At 49.9% G+C, this 19,907-nt stretch overlaps 1 protein-coding gene across 1 annotated transcript in view; it reads left to right on the top strand.

Moving 5' to 3' along the window:
- The first annotated feature begins 7,585 nt into the window (after window positions 1-7,585).
- Window positions 7,586-19,907, top strand: part of MAN1C1 (mannosidase alpha class 1C member 1) — a 57,662-nt gene continuing 45,340 nt past the window's right edge. The window contains exon 1 of the mRNA XM_057401203.1: window positions 7,586-8,649. Within this exon, the coding sequence (XP_057257186.1) occupies window positions 8,104-8,649 (546 nt within the window). The 5' untranslated portion in view covers window positions 7,586-8,103. The remainder of the gene's footprint in view (window positions 8,650-19,907) is intronic.

Genomic DNA, 19,907 nt, shown 5'->3' on the forward strand with positions numbered 1-19,907 from the left:
CACTCTGGAAACGTCAGCTCCACAGTGTCTCTATTTTCCTGGATTGGTTAATGTCTGCATAGGGAAAAGAGTAGTTCCATAACCTTGCACAGCAATGCATAGCAAAGCGCTTCAGCGACTTTTACTCCTCTCTACAGGGAATAGAAATACATTCAGCTGCTGGAACATCTGCCCCATTAACCTTTTCTTTTCTTTTTTCCTAGGCACTATTGATCTCTTTAAAAGAGGTTTAAATTCTGCTTAGCTTGAAGGTCCCTGGGGAGGGACTTCACCTGCCAGGCACCAGGATCCATGCAAAACGTGAAGCATCTTCTCCCAGTCAGTAACCTGGCAGCAGATTCAGATCACTGCAGACAGAGGCTGGTAACATCTGAGCAGTGCCAATAAAATACTCTGGAGCCTGTGTATTAGACTTAATATAATTGCCCAAAGGGCATCTACTGACCTACTTTACTGTACAGTTACTGTACAGTTGACAAATGATTTTAACAGAGCCTTAGTGGTCACCCAAGGATGGCCAATATATAGCACTCGAAGCTCAGATTTTCATTGCAGCACATATTTTAATGACTTTTAACTCTCTGGAAGTGCTGCTTTTTCCCTGTAATGGAAGCATTTGCGTTACCCAGTTCAAAAGCTCTAAGGTGTCTTTATTTCTCTTGGCCTGACTTATAATAGCCTAGTTCAAAAGCATTAAAGTTTAAGGGAAATGAGCTTAGCACCAAGAGGAGCAGGAAAATACTTTTTCCTCTGTGAGCTGGATGTGTTTACGTGAGGAAGATGCTTGCTCTGCAATGGATCAGCTCCTCATTCACCGTGTGCAGGGGAGCGGCTGCAGCGGACTCAGGGTCTTTCCACATTGCTTTAGTTTCACAGGGAAATAATCAAGAGGGGCTGAAGATTTGATCCAATGAGTTTATCAAGGATTTCCTAATCCAACCGAAAGGCAGCAATGCTGGACAGTAACTTATCCTATTGGCAGACAAATAGCCAGAGGACCTCCATGGCTCATGGAGTTATTGCTTGCCATTACACCTAATAACTCTAGTTGATAATCTGGCCCAAAGGTTTCTTGTACTGTTATCTCTGCTGAAGAAACAAGCCAAAACAAAAACCCAACCAGGACTGTCTGTCCTGTCACAGCTATTTCAATGCGGTTCTTTGCAACCTCCAGAAACTGGTGGGTTTTTAGTCTTTGACTTGTGGTCTCCAAAAAATTCATGTCATAGAATCATAGAATCATAGAATAGTTTGGGTTGGAAAGGACCTTAAGATCATCGAATTCCAATCCCCTGCCATGGGCAGGGACACCTCACACTAAACCAGGTCACCCAAGGCTCTGTCCAACCTGGCCTTGAACACCGCCAGGGATGGAGCATTCACAACTTCCCTGGGCAACCCATTCCAGTGCCTCAGCACCCTTACAGTAAAGAACTTCTACCTTAGATCCAGTCTGAACTTCCCGTTTCAGTTTTAATTGCTACAGAGCAGCGTATTAACCACCAGGCTCTGCTAACTGCGAGCTGGAGATCACTGCCCTCATTTATTGGGGCACTTATCTATTAGCCCAGCAGAATTCACATGCTAATCCTCATCTAAAACTATCCCCTTTGGGCAAGATCCTCTTCAGGCTCAGCACCACAGCTGGAAGCTACCAGAGCCCTGCTTGCAGTCGCTGACCCCATGGCAACAGTGCCATCACAAGTGACAGTTTCAACCCCGGGTCCAGAGAAGCCCATTGCTCAAGGGGCTGGTATAAACCTCAAGAGCTCTGCAGCAGGTAATGAAAGTGTGTGACTGCCTCTCATCCTTGGCTAAAGCAGAGCAGAACCAAAAGAATACATGGGTTTTTTTTTCTCCTACGCTGTGGACAATGAATCGGATGAGCAGGAAGGCTTCTCCTCCCGTGCTCCCACACGATGATTAATCTTCCCAGCATTTGAAGATGTTGGTCGTTATATCCTGGCTCGCTTTGAAATCCACTCTTAAAAAGCAGCAGCAGCAGGTTATGTTTATATGATGAAAGATTTTTGTGAAACACGCATTTGTTTCAACGTCCTTGGAGCAAATCTAACCCAAACCCTTTAAGGAGAGCAGAGATTATCACAGCTGGGGGAAAGCAGAGACTGCTGCAGACGGCGATGTCTCTGGGTTCGGGCCTGACAATGGACTACACAGCTGATGGTTCAATGGAAATTCACCCTTTGAATTCTTTTTCCTTCAAAGAGAAACCAGTCTTCAGTGATGATTACTAAAAGCCTGGCAGTTTCTGAAGGCATCATTCTGCTTGCTCCTTCTGTGGCTGGAAGATTCCTGTGTGCTGTCAAACAGGCTCCCCGGCGCATTTTGGAGCCATGCTTGGTCCCCACCACCAAAAGGGAAGACTGTAACCTCCTGGTTTCTTTCCAAGGAGTTCAGATGAGTGCAGACTCGTTAGGAGACCTTGAATAGCCAGATTTTACCTGAAAAGGAGAGATCTTCCTGCTCCAAACAACTCGAGATAAAGCCTGCTATAGACAGAGCGTCATTCATTCCCCAGGATGCCATTGGCCCCACCACATCTTACACAAACTGCTTTTTGGATTGACTCCAGGCACTCTTTTGACCCATTCCAAATATTTATGTTTGGTTTCAGACTGTTGGGTTTTCTTAATGCTTCTGTTTGTCAAACCCCCTCCTTGTTTCCCTTTCCTTGGAGTGCCGAGCAGTTTCATCAGCTTGTCTGCGGTTCTGGCCAGCCGGAGCTGCCTTTGCTGACAAGTCAACCCCTTGCCTGAAGATTATTCTTGGCTCTTTCCACTCGGGATCTTATTTCTGAAGCCATCTAAAATAGGACATTGCTCCACATTCACGACAGCAAATTCATTGCATTCTCATGGCCCTTACCTTACTTAAGGAGGGGAAAACAGAATACAGACACTCTGATGATGCTGGATTTAATGGGAAACAAACCCAGCTTGTGTAGGCTGCTACATTAGTCACCTGGTGTTCCAAGAAAGGAATAAACTAGAACTGCTTCTGCTCTTTCCTCCCTGTACCTTATGCTTTGTTTCTGGTTTTGCATTATTCTTCCTCTTGTTTTCTATTTTCCCTGGCACAGAAGAGGTTAAGACTGTGGAGATGTAGACCTTTACCATAACTAAGCAAGATTCTTCCTCTTGTGAAAGCTCATTCCTACCCAGTTCTGGTTTAAGAGACATAGAACAGATTGTTATCTCAGATGTGAATGGCTTTTTCCCTTGTTCCTAGAAAACATAATGCTGGCTGAGGTTGTGGTGGGTTTCATATTGTGTAAATGTCTCTCCTGCTAGCAGAGAACTGCCATTTGAGTTCTCACCAAGGCTTCCGTGCAGCCCTAAATGTGAGTCTTAATTCAGATAATTAATATCTTCTATATATGAATGCGGAGTGAAAAGGAAAGCAGTGAAACCTGCAGAGCAGTGCATGATGATGTGTCTCAGTTCAGAGGTTTGGGGGCTAGATCTGCTGTTTTATGGCATTTCAATAGCTTCCTAGGCAGGGTGAGGTGACTGCCTTCTCTGCATCAGCCATTCGCTTTTGACTGTCAAAGGGATGAGCAGGCTTGGAAGCCCCTTGCTTTACAGGTTTGGCACATAGAATCATAGAATGGTTTGGGTTGGAAAGGACCTTAAGGTTCCAACCCCGTGCCATGGGCAGAGACACCACACACTAGACCATGTCACCCAAGACTCTGTTCAACCTTGCCTTGAACACTGCCATGGATGGGGCATTTATCACTTCCATGGGCACCCTGTGCCAGTGCCTCAGCACCCTCACAGGGAAGAGCTTCTGCCTTAGATCTAACCTGAACTTCTTCTGTTTCAGTTTGAACCCATTACCCCTTGTCCTATCACTACAATCCCTGATGCAGAGCCCCTCTTCAGCATCCCTATAGGCCCCCTTCAGACACTGGAAGCTGCTCTGAGGTCTCCACGCAGCTTCTCTTCTCCAGGCTCAACAGCCCCATGTTCTCAGCCTGGCTCCATACAGGAGGTGCTCCAGCCCCTGAGCATCCTTGGGGCCTCCTCTTGCTCCAACAGCTCCATGCCCTTCTGTTGAGGACACCAGAACTGCATCCAGGGTTGCAAGTGGGAGTTTTTATGCCTGCACACCACAACCAAAATGAAATTGGGATAAAATCCACCACTGGTTTATCTGTTCTTGTAACTTAACAGCCTGCAAACTTCCTCCTTGGCAGGACAAGATGGTCAATGGATGCTGACAGGATCATTTGGAGGAGGAGGAAGGCTATTCCAAAGATGCCTTAAACTTTTATCACCTACTTTATACTTTAGTTTTCTGGCACCATATGGAGGCTGGTACCCCAGGCTGGAGGGAACTTACTCTGTTGGCTGAAGTTATCTGAACTATACAGACACGCTGTCTAGGTGACATTGCCATGGTTACGTTATTATCATCACTATTATTACATTTCAGCCTTTCAGGTGTTTTATTAGAATACCTCCTCCCAAAACAATCCCAGTAATCCATCAGCACATGGACTCATCTAAACAAATGTGCTTTTCACTTTGCTCTTTAAGTAACCCAAGGCACACTCTCCTAGGTTAAAAGTAAGCTACTACCTACCCTGTGAAACTGCAATCCACTTTCCCAGAGCAGATAACGAAGTCCTTAATTATCTGGGCTGCTCAGGAACCCTGTGTTCTGTGCCTGTATATCTAAAACCTTAAAATAATCAATATCAGACAGTTATCAGCCTGAATCCTTATGGGCCATCAGGGATTGTTTCTCTCATCCTCACTGCCTGTAGACGAGGGAGTTTAGGGCTGTTGTTTGCATAATGTATCAGCCGGTTTAAATGCATGGATTTACCCTTCTCTGATCACAACCAGATAAAAGGAGGGCAGCAGCAGTGGGCCTGACAGCCTACACACATCTAAGCCTTTAAATGGTCATTAGGGCCTCGCTGCTTGCAGGGGAGGAAGAGCCGCCTTGGGGCTGCACAGAGATGGACGATGCCTCGGAAGCTCTGTCCTCCCCACACACGGGGGAGAGCTGGGTGGGAGCACCCATCCCACATGGTGCAAGCCTGCAGGGACCCGGCAGCTCCTCAGATCAGGCTTCAGGAAGCAGAGCAGCAGATGAGGCTCCGCGCCGCCGGGAAGCCTCAGAAAGCCCTTAACGGAGTGCGGAAAGCCGGCACCTTGTTCTGTCAACTGCCGAGCTTGTTCTCTCAGAACTAAAGGAGCCCTTCCTTTTTAAAGCTGGCAATTTCGCCCGGTTCTGCTGTCACTACCTACGCTTTGTAGTAGCTATCAACAGTTTAGGTGTTGTCTGGTTTACATGCTGAGGCTGCCCTGCTTTACAATGCATTTCAATGCACTTATCCCTTTCTTTATGCTTGCGTGAGACAAAGCGGGGTGGTTGGGTTTGGGTTTTCTTTCCTTTTGCAAAACCAACTCTGTTAACTCTGAAACTGGGCCAGTAACAGAGAGGCTTCTCTCCATCTGCCTGCTCCATCCTTTCACTGCCCTGATGCCTAAAAACCACAGGTTTCAATGGTTCTCAGAGTCACAGAGGGCTTTCTGGCTACCATTGGAGTGCTGCTCGAGCACCAGGACACATCTCAACCACTGCTGCAGCCTCAACAGGAGCATTTCCTGCTGTGAGAGGGGGAAAAATACAGCCTATTTTCAAAGACAGGCTGGAGGCTTGAGCGTAATTATCTTGCCAATCTCTTTTGCCTTGAGTATTATCTATCACCCTGTAGTTTTCTTCCTCCCAGAAAAGCAGATATTAAATTCTACTTTTCTTATGGCCATAAAAGTAATTTTCTCCAAATTATTTCTTCCAGTCCTGCTAAAAACAAGACTGATAATGCAGCAGGACCCCCATCCTCCCAGTAATTACACTCTGCCTCCTCACTCCTTCAATACCAATTTCTCAATTTATTTGGCTTCTGTCTGGAGCTGCAGCCACACACAGACTGGGCTCTCTGTCTTCTTATTACACAGACGAAATCGCTTCAAAAATGTAATTAAGCGTTTACCTTGAAGACAACGCTTTGTCTTCTTTAAGAAGCATGGTATCTTAATTTAACCTCATTTAGAAAACCTTGCCTTTCTAAGCTTCTACCTTCAAGACATTACGCTAAACACCAAGCAAAACAGAAAGAGTTCTTCATTTAACCTAATTAAAAGATAAGCTTTCAACTTCTCCATCAGTGCTGTGTGAAACAACGAGCTTGGCATAGCCTTTTGGTTTGATCCAAACTGTCTATTTTATTATCCCTCTGCTTCGTTCTCAGCTGTCAATTTTATTATCCTCCTTGACGCCCACAAATCCTCTTAGAAAGCAGCATTCTCCAACCTTTTCAGTCCTGGGCCCATCTGTAAGAAGATGAAGGGACCACTATCACAGTAGTGGAGGGTTTAGGTCTGGGGGGGGGGGGGGTTTGCTCAGGTTTTGGTGTTTTCTTTATGAGGCTGATACAAAACACAGCTTGAGGTCCCCCTGGGGAAGAGGAGGTCTGAGGAGGGTGAAGGATTATTACATTTAGTCTGAGGCCAAGGCGATAGGGGATGGAACAAGGGATGAGGGAAGCCCATGGTCTGCTGCTGGTCCCTGGGGACCACCGTTAAACGCACAAGGCAGGGCAGCAGTGGAAGCGCTCCCAGCTGCACCAGTGCTCCCAGTGATGGCTCCGGCAGCTGGCTGTCAGGGTTCAGGACACATCATCACTGAGCCTCAATTGAACAGCTCAAAGTGAGGGGAGCCCTGACCCAGGAATCAGATCAGGCATTCCATCCCCGTGCTGTCTGTTGCTTAGGAAGGAGCACACTAAAGCACAGGGACTCAAGGAGCAGATGACTTCTTCCCTCGTAGCTCCAGCTCCTTGCCAGCCTGCAAAACGTTCTCTTATAGCTCTTACAGTTTAGTCACATCAGTGGCTGCAGCTCACCCTCTGCTGTGAGCCTGCTGCCCCTCTGCCTCACGCTCAGTCCCACCTCTGGTGACCTCCTCCACTCCCCAGCTCTGAGCAGTTTCAGTTGCCTTTGGGCGCCCTTTTTTCTCTTTCCTCCTAAGATTTTGCTGGGGTTTGGGGGCTTTTTGTGTTTTTTTTAACATTTACGATCAGAAACCCTTTGGTTCACCATCCTCCCCTCCGGTACAGCACACCTCACAGGGGGACTGTCAGATGTGGTTAGCGCTTGTACGGCACACTGACGGTTAAGGCGTGTGATGAGGCATTAAGCACTCGGGATCCAGGTGTGCCTCGTGGCAGCTGGCTGCGGGCTTATAAACCCCAACGGGGCAGGTTTGTGTGCAGAAAGGCCGTTCCCGAGCCCTCTCCGAGGCTCCCGCTCCTCACCTCATGCCAGGCCCCTACGGACACCCACGGACACCCACGGACACATCACCCCGGGCACCCTGACGGCCGCGGGCCTCGGGACCGCGCACACCTCCCTCGCCGGGTGCGGATCTTCCTCTCCGCTGCCCCGCCAGAGGAGCCCGGAGCCCTGGGGACGGTGCAGAGCTGGGAGCCGCTTGCAGGCTGGGGACTTGGTGGCAGATCCTGATAGGGAAGCCGGGCAGGAGGGTGGGTGAGCGGCTGGGGAGACGGCAGCTCCTCCGGGACAAAGGCTTACACCGCCGGCTGCATCCGTCCTGGTGCTGAATGAACGCGCTCTTCTCTCCCCCGCCTCGCAGGGATGCCGCAGCATGAACCCACCGCTTAGAGAGCAGCGATCGCGCCGCCTCGGCACCGCTCCCTGAGCCAGCCCGACAGCAGCGTCCGGCGCGGAGCCTGCACGGGGACTGACGCCGGGAGCCGCTCCGCCGCCCGGCTCCGGCGGGATGCGATCGCCGCCGCCTTCATGCCGGCAGCAGGGACTCTGAGCCGCCGCTCCGCGCCCTGCGAGCCCCTCGGGCAGGGACCCCGGGCAGCGGCGGGGCCCCGGACGGGAGCCGTGCACGCATCGCCCGCCGGCGGCTCCCGGTGAAGGCGCCCGCTGCAGCCGGCGCTGCGAGGGGGGCACCCCTGAGCCTTTCGCCGCCGAGACAAGCGGCGCATCCCGGGGTGGCGGCGGGTCCCACCCGGCGGCCGCGATCCGGTGCCCCATGGTGCTGCTGCGGAAGCTGCCGGGCATGCCGGGCTGGCCAACGGCGCTGGGGCTGCGGCTGCCGCAGAAGTTCCTGTTCCTGCTCTTCCTCTCGGGCCTGCTCACGCTGTGCTTCGGAGCCCTGTTCCTCCTGCCCGATTCCTCCCGCTTCAAGCGCCTCTTCTTGCCCCGCCGCGCCACCGCCTCCACCTCCTCTTCTTCCTCCGCCTCCTCCTCCTCCGCCGCCGCCTCCTCCTCCACCCGCGACACCGACCTGCCCCGCAGCCCGCCCGCCGCCGCCGAGCCCCGCCACGCCAGCCCCGCCGCGCCGCGCCGCCTGCGGGAGAAGCTGCGCTCCGCCGCCCGGCCCGCGCCCCGTGCCCGGCAGCAGGTGCAGGGCGACGGCCGAGCCGAGCCCGCCACCGGCGCTGCCCCCGCGCGGGACACGCGAGCCCCGTTCCGCTTCGACTACGAGCGGTTCCGCCGCAGCCTCCGGCACCCGGTGCGGGGCAGGCGGCCCGGCGAGGACCCCGAGACCCGCGCCCGCAGGATGAAGATAAAGGAGGTGAGGAGCAGCCGCGGCCCCCTCGCTCAGCCCTCGCAGCCTCTCCACTCTCCTCGCACCCCCCTCGCTTCCCCAGCCGTGCCCCCGCATCCCACACGTCCTCCTTGCGCCTCCTTTTCCCAAGGAAGGCGGTGGGAATTGGGGAGGGTCTCTTTCCAACGGGCGTCCCGCAGCATGGCCCCACACACGTGCCGGTCAGCGTCCGCACGCATCTCCTCCCTGGAGAGGAAAGGTGAGGGCAGGCTGTGACCTGAATTTAAAGGGATGAAATTAGGCAAAGGGAAATCTCATCTTGGTTATTAGGGTAAAAAATCATGCTTGGGGTGCAAGAGGCCGCCCTGGTGTCCATGTAAACGTGGCTGAGCTGCTCACTGATGAACGTTGTGCTGGTCCATGGGGATGGCGGGATGGGATGTGCCCCTGTGGCTGTCCCGTAACCCGCTCCGGTGCTTGCTCTGGATGGAGCTGGCCTGGGGCTTGTAACCCACTAACAGCGACCCTCCGAGCCCAGGGAATGTCACCAGCAGGGAGGCACGGGGGTGACGGCGGGGACAGGCTGGCCTGGTGCCTACAGCTTGTGCATAAAAGCCTGGCACAAGCAATGCAGAGCAATCTGTGACCCAGTTAACTGAGAGCTATAGATTCTGTGTAGTATTTGATTGTGTTTGTCGTATCTTTTGCTATGATGGATAACCAGCTTGGAGGGATTTCTGGTCTAGAAAGAGCTGCCAGTAAGTAAAATGCATGGATGTAATTAAGCAGAGTACAATATTCCTGGGTTTGCTCTCTCACAGAGGTGTAGGCATTCACCAGAGTTGCTGCCCCAGGTTGAACAGAGAAGGAAGTCACAGGTAACATGCCGAGGGCTTTCATCCACCATATCCTGCATTTTAAAACCAGGGGCTTCTTAAAGCTCCCCTCCTGGTATCTCTGACCATCATGAAAACAAAGGCTGCACCGCTGGTAAAATTCCAGCTTCTCTGGCAGACAGCAACCCAAGGTGCTGTGTTTCTTCATGATCCCAAGCAGGATTGAGCCACCCTGTCCTGCATCTTGGCTGCAGGGTATTCAGAATATTCCAGTTCCCAGCCCTCATGTGCTTGGAGCTGTGGAGCGTGTGCTTGAATGTGCTGCGTATTCCCACTGTCAAGGTATGCTGGGGTAGCAGAGCACACCCATGAATAACCCAGCTTCTACTCTGTACAAACAAATCGAATTGGAAATTGCATTTCTGGAAGCTAGTGGCACACAGTGCTTTAGTTGTAGTTAATTAGTTCTGAAATATAGGATTATTCCAAGTTGCATGGATTCAGCCCCATCTGTTTATAACAGCCATAATCAGTGCCGGGGAGCAGAGCTAGATTTTTTTTCAAGGATGAGAATCCATAAGTACTGGGTTTATGCTGACAGCTAATTACTCTTCAAACAGAGCCCTTATTCCTTAAAAGTGCCTCTGCCTCTCTTTATGCAGAGCAAGAGAGAAACAAACACCGTGCTGAGATGGGAGCCTGAATGCGCAAAAGGGACACAAGGTGCAGCCTGTGGGAGGGATAAGGTATGTTCTTTCTTCATGACTCAAAAAGACATGAAGAGAACAAACCAAGAGAGGCTGGAAGACAAACGCTGTATAAAAAGAAACAGATAGAAAAAAAAAAAACCACCAAAGAAGAAAGAAGTCATGATGCAGCATTTGGGTTTAGCAGAGATTCTTCACGTGATGTGAGAGACGCCAGCAGGGGCAGGCAGTGGGTTTGCTGCTGTTGGAAGGTGGTGTGTGCAGTAGCTTTTCTCTCCTAGAGCTCTAAGCCCTCGACTTTGATAGAACGTGTTGCTGACTGGCCTGGTACTTAAAACTTTGGGTTCCCTGCCTGCTCTCCTTTAGCCCATTCTTGCAGGTCAGCACCTCTGTAACAAGGAAGATGGATAGGGTTAGGATTTGTTTTCCTCCAGCTGTCTGCCAGAGCCTAGATGAAAGCCAGGAGAAGGAACTGGTGCAGGATCAAAGACTAGGGCTGATGTGCAACCTGGAGACTTGGATCTTTCTATCTTCTGATAGGACCCTTCCATCTGAGCAGGCGTCTGCTCTTTCCCACCCATCCTCTAAGCTGCTTGATGCTTCAGCCAAAGAGGAGGATGTATCATTAGTTTCTTGGCTGTTATGCGTGGAAAGGATCAGCTAATGTCCTGTTAGACATTTTCTGCTTAGAAGACAGTGCTGCCCAGAGTAGGAAACCCACCACTGTGGTGGCTCCCACTTTACTGCTGCCTGGGAACACTGAGCAGTACTGGGGCATCAGAGCTGCTTGGAGATGGGTCTGGCTGGGGGGTTATCTGCCTCACTTGCCATGTGCTTTGAGTGCTGTGTTTCCTACTAATGCAGCAAGGAAGAGAGGTGGGTTAGAGGGTTGAAATGACTCCTAGAAGCCTGTTAAAAGGAGTAAGTGGTGCACTGACCTGAGCTGTTGTGTGCATGCAGGTATACTGGTTTGCACTGGTGAGTAACTTAGCAGAGTGGCTGGCCGCTTAGGTTTGACTTAAGACAATTTCAGAGGCAATGAGCAGTTGTTTTCCTGAGAAGGAAAGAAGAGATGCTCTGTATTGCACTGGCTGCTGGCTGCAAAAGGTCGTTGGTCACCTGGAGAATTGCCTGGGATGTGCTGCTCCGTGGTCCTGTGGGCAGCCGAGTGTCGGCGGCACGCTGACCTTTCAAAGAAAGCTGCAGTGAAACCAGGTGACAATCTCCCTATGCTGCAGGCTGGGAAACATAAAAGGGCCTGGGATTATTCATCTCTTAAAGTGAGCTCTGAGACACGTTTCAGTTGTGCAGTTGATCAGTCAGGCTTGGCTTCGGGAATAGCTGATTTTTCACACGTGCCAAAGGGTAATCACTGATGTTCAAGAAAGGATAAAAAGAGAAGGGAAGTGGCTGCAGAAACGCCACAGTGGGATTCCAGAGTTATTTGCTCTCAACAATTTCCAGCTCAGATTGTGACTTTTCACTGAGCCAATGGTTTCCCCTCCAAGTGCCACTGCTGCGCACTCAGAGCTGGGAAAATCCGACCGTGTGGTTTCTGCCTTTTGCATCATAATCACTGAGAAAGGTGATGCTGTTGGAGCTGAGCTGACAGCTTTGCTGATGCTGGGTGAAGCAGAACGGAGTGTTCCGTGCTGTTGCTGTGTTGGCTTCGTGGGTCTCACAGGTAGGGAAGTAGTGGGGAGAGAGAACAGCTCTTCCCTAAAGTATTTTTACACCAGCTCTGTTAATGCCACCCAGTGCTTAAGGACAACAGCTGTGACAAGCTGGACCAGAAAGTGTTCATCAGTGGGATTAAGCTAGCGATCTGTCTTCTGGTCATGAGATGATGGGGAGAATGGAACAGTGAAAGAGATTTACTTTTTCTTTTCCTCTTTGGGCACAAAAAGCAAGTTTCCTTGCCTGGTGTCCGAGAATACCCAATTCCTGATGGTGTCCTTTGTCCCTTTCAAATAAGGGAATATGTCAAATTCAGGCAGGCTTTTAGCCCTCTGCTGGGATTGTACCCTTGGGTTTGACACATGCATTCATTTCCTCCAGACTAGTAACACTGAAGCCTATTCATTTTACAATATGGTTCTCTTCATCCTGGCTTTTCTCCTGTCTCCACCTTCCTCTCCCTCTCCTTGCTGTCTCCTGGCCTCGTTTAACACAGCTCTAAAGATGGATTGGCTTTTGAAAACCAGGCCCCAGGGGGAAGAAGTCCATCAGAGGCGGTGCACGCAGCTACCCTGCATCGCTCTCCTGTTAAGCTTAGCAGCTCCTGTTAAGGTAGATCAGTCTTTCAAACACAAACATATTGACAGTTTGTCACGAGAGGATCATTGGCAAGAAGCAGGAATGGTATCAGGAGCTCAGCTCTTCCGGACAGCTTCTTGGTGCTGGCTGCTGCTCCCATTGTGGGGTTTCACAGCCCTGAGCTGCCATGCGGGAGCAAGCTCCTGGTCTTGGGAAGCTCTGCTTGTTCTCCTGAGCCTGAGGTGCTGCCCTGGTGGGAGAAGTGCCTGGTGGAGTGGGGCTTGGAGCAGCTCTCGGGTGAGTTACAAGGGGCCTGGTCACACACCTGTGAATCCCATTCTTGATTGTCCTGAGCTATTTCATACCTGAAGCCAGCAGGAGAAAGACTTCAGACCTCTCCCTTTCCCTGCCCTGTGCTACTTGTATTCCTGGAGAAAAAGCCTTTTCTGTCCGTAATCTGGGGGTGAGCAGTACTGCAAGCAAATAACGGAGTCCCTCAGTGGCTTCCACCTGTATTTAACACCACAGCACGTCCCCATGCACACCTTTCTCACTGAGATCCATGGAAAACTCTTATCTGAGAGCATTTCTCTGCACTTTGAGGCCCTGGCTGCCTCCAGGCTTGCTGGAATTTGCCTTTGCTCCCTCTTCCTTCTCATGCATTTATTTGCTGAACCTGTGCAAAGGGGTTTTCTATACTGCACATCCCTCAGGCCGTGCATCCAGTGTGGGTTTTGCTTCCCCAGCCTCCAGTGGATTCACACAAACAAAGTTTAGACCTCGCCTGTCTGAGACTCTTTTGGCTGTTGAGGATGCAGGTAAAGGACTGAAAACTTATCTGTCCTATTGGCATGATGCATGAGTGTAGATAGTAGTTCCCATGCTGTGATCCGTGCTGCAGTGCTGTTTGCCATAGAGGTGCCAATGGCACCTTAGTGCATTTTGGAATTTGGGAGTACCGTGAGGATGTTTGTTCTTACCTACAGAATGCAGGAGGAAAGCACTTGTTCCACAACAGCTGAGTTTGGTGCAAGGCTGATTTGGAAACTACCACTTAGAGACAAATGCACTGTTCATCACACGACAAACTGGCTGGAGTGTGGACCTCTCCAGGCAATGTCTGACTGTGTGTGCTGGCTGTGGGGAAATGAGCTTCCAGGACACACACGTGTTGTGCAGAAGGATTTACACCTTGTGAATGCACGCAGGCTCTTTGAAAGTTCTCAGCTATAAGGACAAGGGGTTTGGGCAGCAGGGCTGGAGCCTTGGTACCATCCCATACCCTGGGGGGGGGCAAGACCAGATGTGGCTATGTCTGAAACAGGGGGTGCATGGCTGGGGGGGTGCATGGGGTGAGGTGCCCCTTGCTAGGACCTAGAACTAGTATGGGCCAAGCTCCCATCACCCCTTCAGGCATCAGGCTGGGGACTGTGTGTGTGCACTTGTGCAAATATTTACTACAAAGCAGTCGCCTGGGTTAAGATTCCATCTTTCCAGCCAAAATATTTATAGGCTCCTGATTAACTTTTTAATCAACAATTAAATCTGCCCCTTAATGGAGAAAGATTTTTGCATCTAGTGTTCTTTCCTTTGGATCTGTATGCAGGGCTTTACCAGATGATGTTAATCAGTCATGTTTGGTTTACTCTATCAGCCTGTTATTGTTTAGCTTGTTTATCATCTTGTTTGGATGCTTTTCAGTATTTAAAGCAATTCAGATTTTAGATGGGAGACAGAGGGGGAAAGGAGAATGTATCTTGGATCAGTCTGTCATTGGGTTCTGAATATGAGACTTAGATGAAGCTGCCAGAAGGGGAAGGAAGGAAACAACATTCACCTCATTGGTGGGAAGAGGGAATCGTGCGCTTGGAAAATTCTAATTTTTAAATATTCCCCCCAAAAAGTCCTTTTCCGTGAATGCTGTGGCTGGATTTGGCAGGAGGAATGAGCACACTCCATGACTGCTGTCTGTACTGCATATCCCCGTGGTGCTTCAGGTCATCCTGTGACACAGTGTTCTGGAAGAGCTCCAGAGAGGCTGTCACCAGCAGTGGTGTCAGTGAGCCGTGCTTAATGGGAGTGGATTGTGCGTGATGGACCCAGACCACTGCAGGACACAGAGCACAGTGGGAACACTGAAGGACTGGGTAATAAACATCCTCTATTGATGGCACAGGGATGTTACTTGTTTGTAATCATATTAGAGGGGGCAGAGCACCTACTGTTAATCAGACCAGGACACATGGTCCCAGGTTCTGTTCCTGATGGCAGATTCATCGAGTCGCTCTATGGATCCAATTTGCATCTCTGTAAAACGGACACAGGGGTTTTTTATCCCTAATCCAGCAAACTGATACGTGGCAAAACTGTTCCAGGCACTTGAACATTCCCTGGGAGTACTCCGGAGTGTAAGTAATGGCTAGAGGTTGTACTCAACTGAAGTGACTTCAGTGCTTCCCTTTTGCATCCGCTTATCTTGACAGCGAAGACGCAGAGTCCCTTGTGTGGATGTCTGCTGTGTGCTAGAATCAAAGGCGAGATCTCGACGGTGTTTGAAAAGGGAAGGTGTGAGGTGTGCTCCTCAGACTGACTTCTTCCCTCAGCAGAAAGGTAACGGAGCCTGGCTCTCTGGCAATAGGAGTCCTGTTGTGACTTTCCCCTTCCTTGTGTCTGTAGTTCCTTCTGTGTCACCCACCCCTGCCCAGTGGCGTCTTCCTCCTCCCCGTGTCTGTGTGAGCCAGAGGTGATGCTCCAGCTTCAGGTGCTGGTACCCACAGCTGCCTGCAGCAGCCTGTGATGCTCCCCTGCCTTCCGTGGGGCACCCTGCGGGTCCCCCCCCAGCCTGGGGGCTGTTTGCCCTGAACTTCTTTGTGTTTGTGACCTTTACCCTCTGTCAAACCCCATTGGAGTTTTCCAGCTCAGGGGTTACTGAGGAGGACAGGCAGGAGACAGCGGAGCAGAAAACAGTTCTCAGGCTTCTCTGAGCTAATTGTTGTTATGGTCCCGACTGAGTGGGAGCCAGGAGCTCATTAGTTCTAATCTGGCTTCCAACAATTCTATGGCATGGCCACAGAACTGTTGTTACCTTTCTCTCCTGGTTTATTAGTGGGTAGAGCGATTCCTAAGAGGAAGGCTGCAGAGAATAATAAATGCAAGAGATTAAGAAATTCTGCAGCATCTCATGGTGCCAACAGCACTTGCACAGGATGATGATATACAATGAAGTTATACATTCAGTACATCCTAGAGAATGTCTCTTCTCCGAGAGCTGGTACTTGCTTCAGAGGATGTCTGACACAGCTCCCACTGATTTATGGAGCTGGATGGCTCTGAGAGGCTGTGCTGAGAACTGGAGCTGCGTTAGTAACGTCCGAGCAAGCCGTGCTTAGACCAGGCTGCTTGCTCTAATTGTGTTAACATGATTTCCCTGGGCACTAAAGAAAGTGCATAACCGTGTTCTTTGCAAAGTAACGAAGGTAATTATAATGTAATCACATTTCATCTGTCCTGAAACCCTCGTGCTGTCTGGGTTAGCCAGCCCAGCTCATGAATAACAGAATTCCAGTGGAAATGGGTTGTTTCTGGCTCTTCCTCCATCCGAGCCTCTGTTTTAATCCAGAGCTATCTAGGAAGGAGACATGTTTATGTTGGTAGCTCAGCATCATGCTGGATGAACCCAAACCAACCCTTGGCCGATTCCTGCCGCTGTTTTGACTTTCTTGAGAGCCTTGCTGCAGTACTGAGACCACATTAGGGTTCCTGCCGTAGTTGTATTTGATTATCTCATCTATCAGGCGTTTGTTCTGCGTGTCGGTGGCCCTCTGACAAGCAGAAGGTTGTCACTGTTGGGTGTGGATCTGCCCACTCTCATCGGTGGCTGCACAGTGCAGTAGTTCCAGTGATGGAGCTTTTGCGGCAGCTCCCTGCCTGGGGTAGGGTGACGCAGTGGGCGGTTGTCTCCTCTTCTGGGTCTGTCACTTCTACATGTCAGAGCCTTAAAATAAACATTTGAGTGGAATATTAGGGTGCAGTTTGGTAACCGGAGCAGTGGGAGTTTGTTCCTCAGGTCTCGAAGCACAGTCAGAGCAGTACTGTGGGAGCCATTTCTGCGTTGACAGGGACATCGAGTTTCTGACCTGGGAGGTGCCTTCTGTCTCTAATTTTGATGAATCCTTATAGTTCTTATCTTTAGTTTATTACCCACATCCCTGAACTTGCCATTTCTTGCTTTATTCTTTCAGTAGTTCATTAATCATTGTTGTATGATGACTGTCTAGTGCAGTGCTGGAGCGAGGCCAGGCACTGGTCCCTGCCGTGATGGGAGGTCAGGCTAAATGAAAGCGAGCCCTTTTCCTCCTGCAGCTCAATTCCAACGTTGTTCCAACATCCACTCCACCCGCCTCGGTTATATTAAAGATCCAGTATCTGCAGCCTGATTTGTATGATTTATTGCTGCCTGTGGGACTCTTGGAAGAGTTTGTCAGCCTCTGGCTAATAAATTTGTTACTGTGGTCCAAGAATTCCTTGTAACACTTTTGTAAGGTGACAACTCTGACTTGGGGCTCTAGGAAGGCTGTGAGCAAGATTTTTGTGTCTGTTATTAGCTATTACCTTTGATAAATTATTGGACTGATCTCTGCTGTCTCCTCAATGCTTGCGAATTGCTCTGTTCCTCTCTTCAGAAGTTCACATCACCAGTAACTTGAAACAGGAGAGGAGGCAGAGGACAGCGATGCTCTGGTCTGCGCCTCGGAGCAAAGTCTGCAAAGACAGATGGGGAGCAGGTGAACCAGCAAGAAAGCATTAAACTAAACTCATCCTCCCACATCTCTCCTGTTAAGCCATCCAAGTGTGCGATAAAGCACGAGGTGTGCTGCCAGTCCTTGACTTCCCTCTTTTTGGCCTGTTCCAGCATTTGGATGGAGACAAAGGCAGTTTTCAAACACATTGAAAAAGAAAGAATAATGTCCCCACACTCCCCCGCCCCGCAGTCTGTCCGTTTTGGGTTAGTTATCACTACAGCTTCTTTTAGAGCATCCCCTTGGGCGCTGGCTTTCCAGAAATGAGAATCCTGTGCAGATGGTGTCTTTAGGGAAGGAGAAAATCACTTACCTTGTCATAATGCAGGTGTGGAAAACCAGTCCCTGCTTAGCGTTTGTGTTTCATCTACCTTCCCTTTTAGTGTGGGGGTCCTTTTAGTGTTCTGGCCTGGGTGTTTAATTGATGGATGTGCATAACTGACCTGGAATGCTGGTCGCTTTTGAAGAGAATTTGTAGTCTGTGTGCAATTAGGGCTTCACTGTGAAGACTGTGCTGTACATGCTTGAAGGGATGTAGTTGGAGTGTAAGAGCCCTAAGGCAGCCCGTAGGTATGTCACGGTGCCCAAAATCTTGAGAGCTGGGGGAATTTCCTGCCTGATTTATGCTGCAGGCGCTAAGCTCAGGAGGGGGACTCGGAGGTGACATTTGAAGGAGCACACTTACGAGGTAAGTCATTGTTTCCAGTTCCTTTCCTCAAAGCATCCTGGAATGAAACAGGAGTCGCTAAGAAAAGCCATTGCCAGAGTGCCCAGCCTAGAGGTGACTCGAGAGCCCCTGCTGATGGTGCCAGGCACAGCGTGTTGCTCGCTGTCGGGGTCCGCCTGCCATGCATTGTGTTTGCAGCCTGGCTGTAGCTGTGGAGTTGTGTGTTTGACAGACATCTCCTATGCAACTTCGCTAGCAAAAGTAATCTTGGGAGGTGAACCATTGCACGAGGATGTAAGGGTGATGACCTGTGACATAGCAGTAGTGCTGGGGAAGATGCTTGAGATGCCTCTTTGTGCATGGAAGTCTGTACAGACGCGTTTGGATCCATGGCACTGGCGCTTCCAAAGTGCAGCACATACAGTAATCCCTGAAATGAGCATCACAGAAAGTATAGCACGAGTGATGGAGTTCATAGGTATATTTTAACACTTTTATGGATCTAATATTCTAATATTAGAATATTATTATTTAGTATTCCAGTATTTTACAAAAAGACATTTGTTTCCCATCTCCTGTTGTTGCTTGAGCACATTCTGATGCCTTCTACTTTGAAATCACTTTGAAGTGCTGCAGACACATCCTCACAGCTTAAATTTGCAGGTTTGAAATCTGCATGCACAGAAGCAGTAAATGAGAGCTAAGGTCAAATTTTGCAGAGACTCAAACCCCCCTTAAGGACCTTAAATTGCTTTCCTGATTTCTTCATACTCACAGATGTTGCTGAAATTACTACTTTTGCCTTCATTCTGCAGTAATAACAAGGGAGATGGGAATGATTCCTGTGCTCATCTCTCTGGAAGTGTCCTCTCCAGGTTTTGATCTTTCCTGTATCTCGCTATTCCCTTTCTGTGTGTTTGCTGGCAGGACATCTTCACAAGCTGTACTTAGATTTGCTATTTGACAGTGACCCAAATGGTTTTTGCAGGATGCCCAATTACCTTTTGAGTGTCCATCTGTGAGAGAAACCATGTCTCAAGTCTGACAGAGTCTTAACAAGGGGTGATGGGTTCAGACTGAAACGGGAGGCTCAGGTTAGATATAAAGAAGTTCTTTAGTGTGAGGGTGCTGAGATGCTGGAATGGGTTGCCCAAAGACACGATAAATGCTCCATCCCTGGCAGTGTTCAAGGCCAGGTTGGATGAGCCTTGGGCAACACGGTCTAATGTGAGGGTTGGAACTGAATGATCTTAAGGTCCTTTCCAACCCAAACCATTCTATAAGAATCTTCATGGGCTTGTTGCTTGCTCTGTTGTACAGTGTCAGCTCAGCCGTGCTCTGGGATACTGTGTTTGATCAGTCCCAGAGGCTGACAGCGTTGGGGTGGCCGAGAACACAAATCCCTTTTCTTTCTCTTACAACTTCCCACAAGCTCTCATTCCGGGAAGCGAAGGAGATGAGGCTCCAGCTCTGCTCGTCACTCCACTAAATCACCCCGTGCCTTGCTCTAGACTTGCATCTTTGCTCTCAGACCCGCTGCCGTCCCCTTGCAGGCTGGCATCTCATTAGGAAACTAACTGCAAAATCAACTGCTCTTGCTGACATGTTTCCTGATTTAGATGCAGCTGGATCCAGCTGGGTCTTAATGCCTCAGACAGCCCTATCAAAGGATTATTATTTTTCCCCTCTTGACACAGTTAAATCTAGTTGCATGAGGAATTTAATTAGGAGTTACTTTAATTGTGTTTTGAGCTGTTCTCTCTCCCATTCAGCTTCCCTAGCAGGGGCTGTGAGTCAGGAAGACTCTTGGCTTCTATTTCTGTCCTTGTCACTAACACTGACGACCTTGGACTCTGTGCTGGGTTTCTTCAGTTCCCCCAGTGTTCAGGTCCTGCTTTTCTCCTGGCTGTGGTGGGAGGGAGGGAAGGATGCTTCCCCCTGCCCCTCTGAGCTCTGTTTCACCCTGCTGCACCCGCTGCCTGGGAGCAGAACCTGGAGCTCTCCTTTATTGCAGCTTGCT

The sequence above is a fragment of the Pezoporus wallicus genome, unplaced genomic scaffold (assembly GCF_028554395.1).
Source record: "Pezoporus wallicus isolate ANWC-B61680 ecotype Strahan unplaced genomic scaffold, APGP_CSIRO_Pwel_v1 contig_14033, whole genome shotgun sequence".
Lineage (NCBI taxonomy): Eukaryota > Metazoa > Chordata > Aves > Psittaciformes > Psittacidae > Pezoporus > Pezoporus wallicus.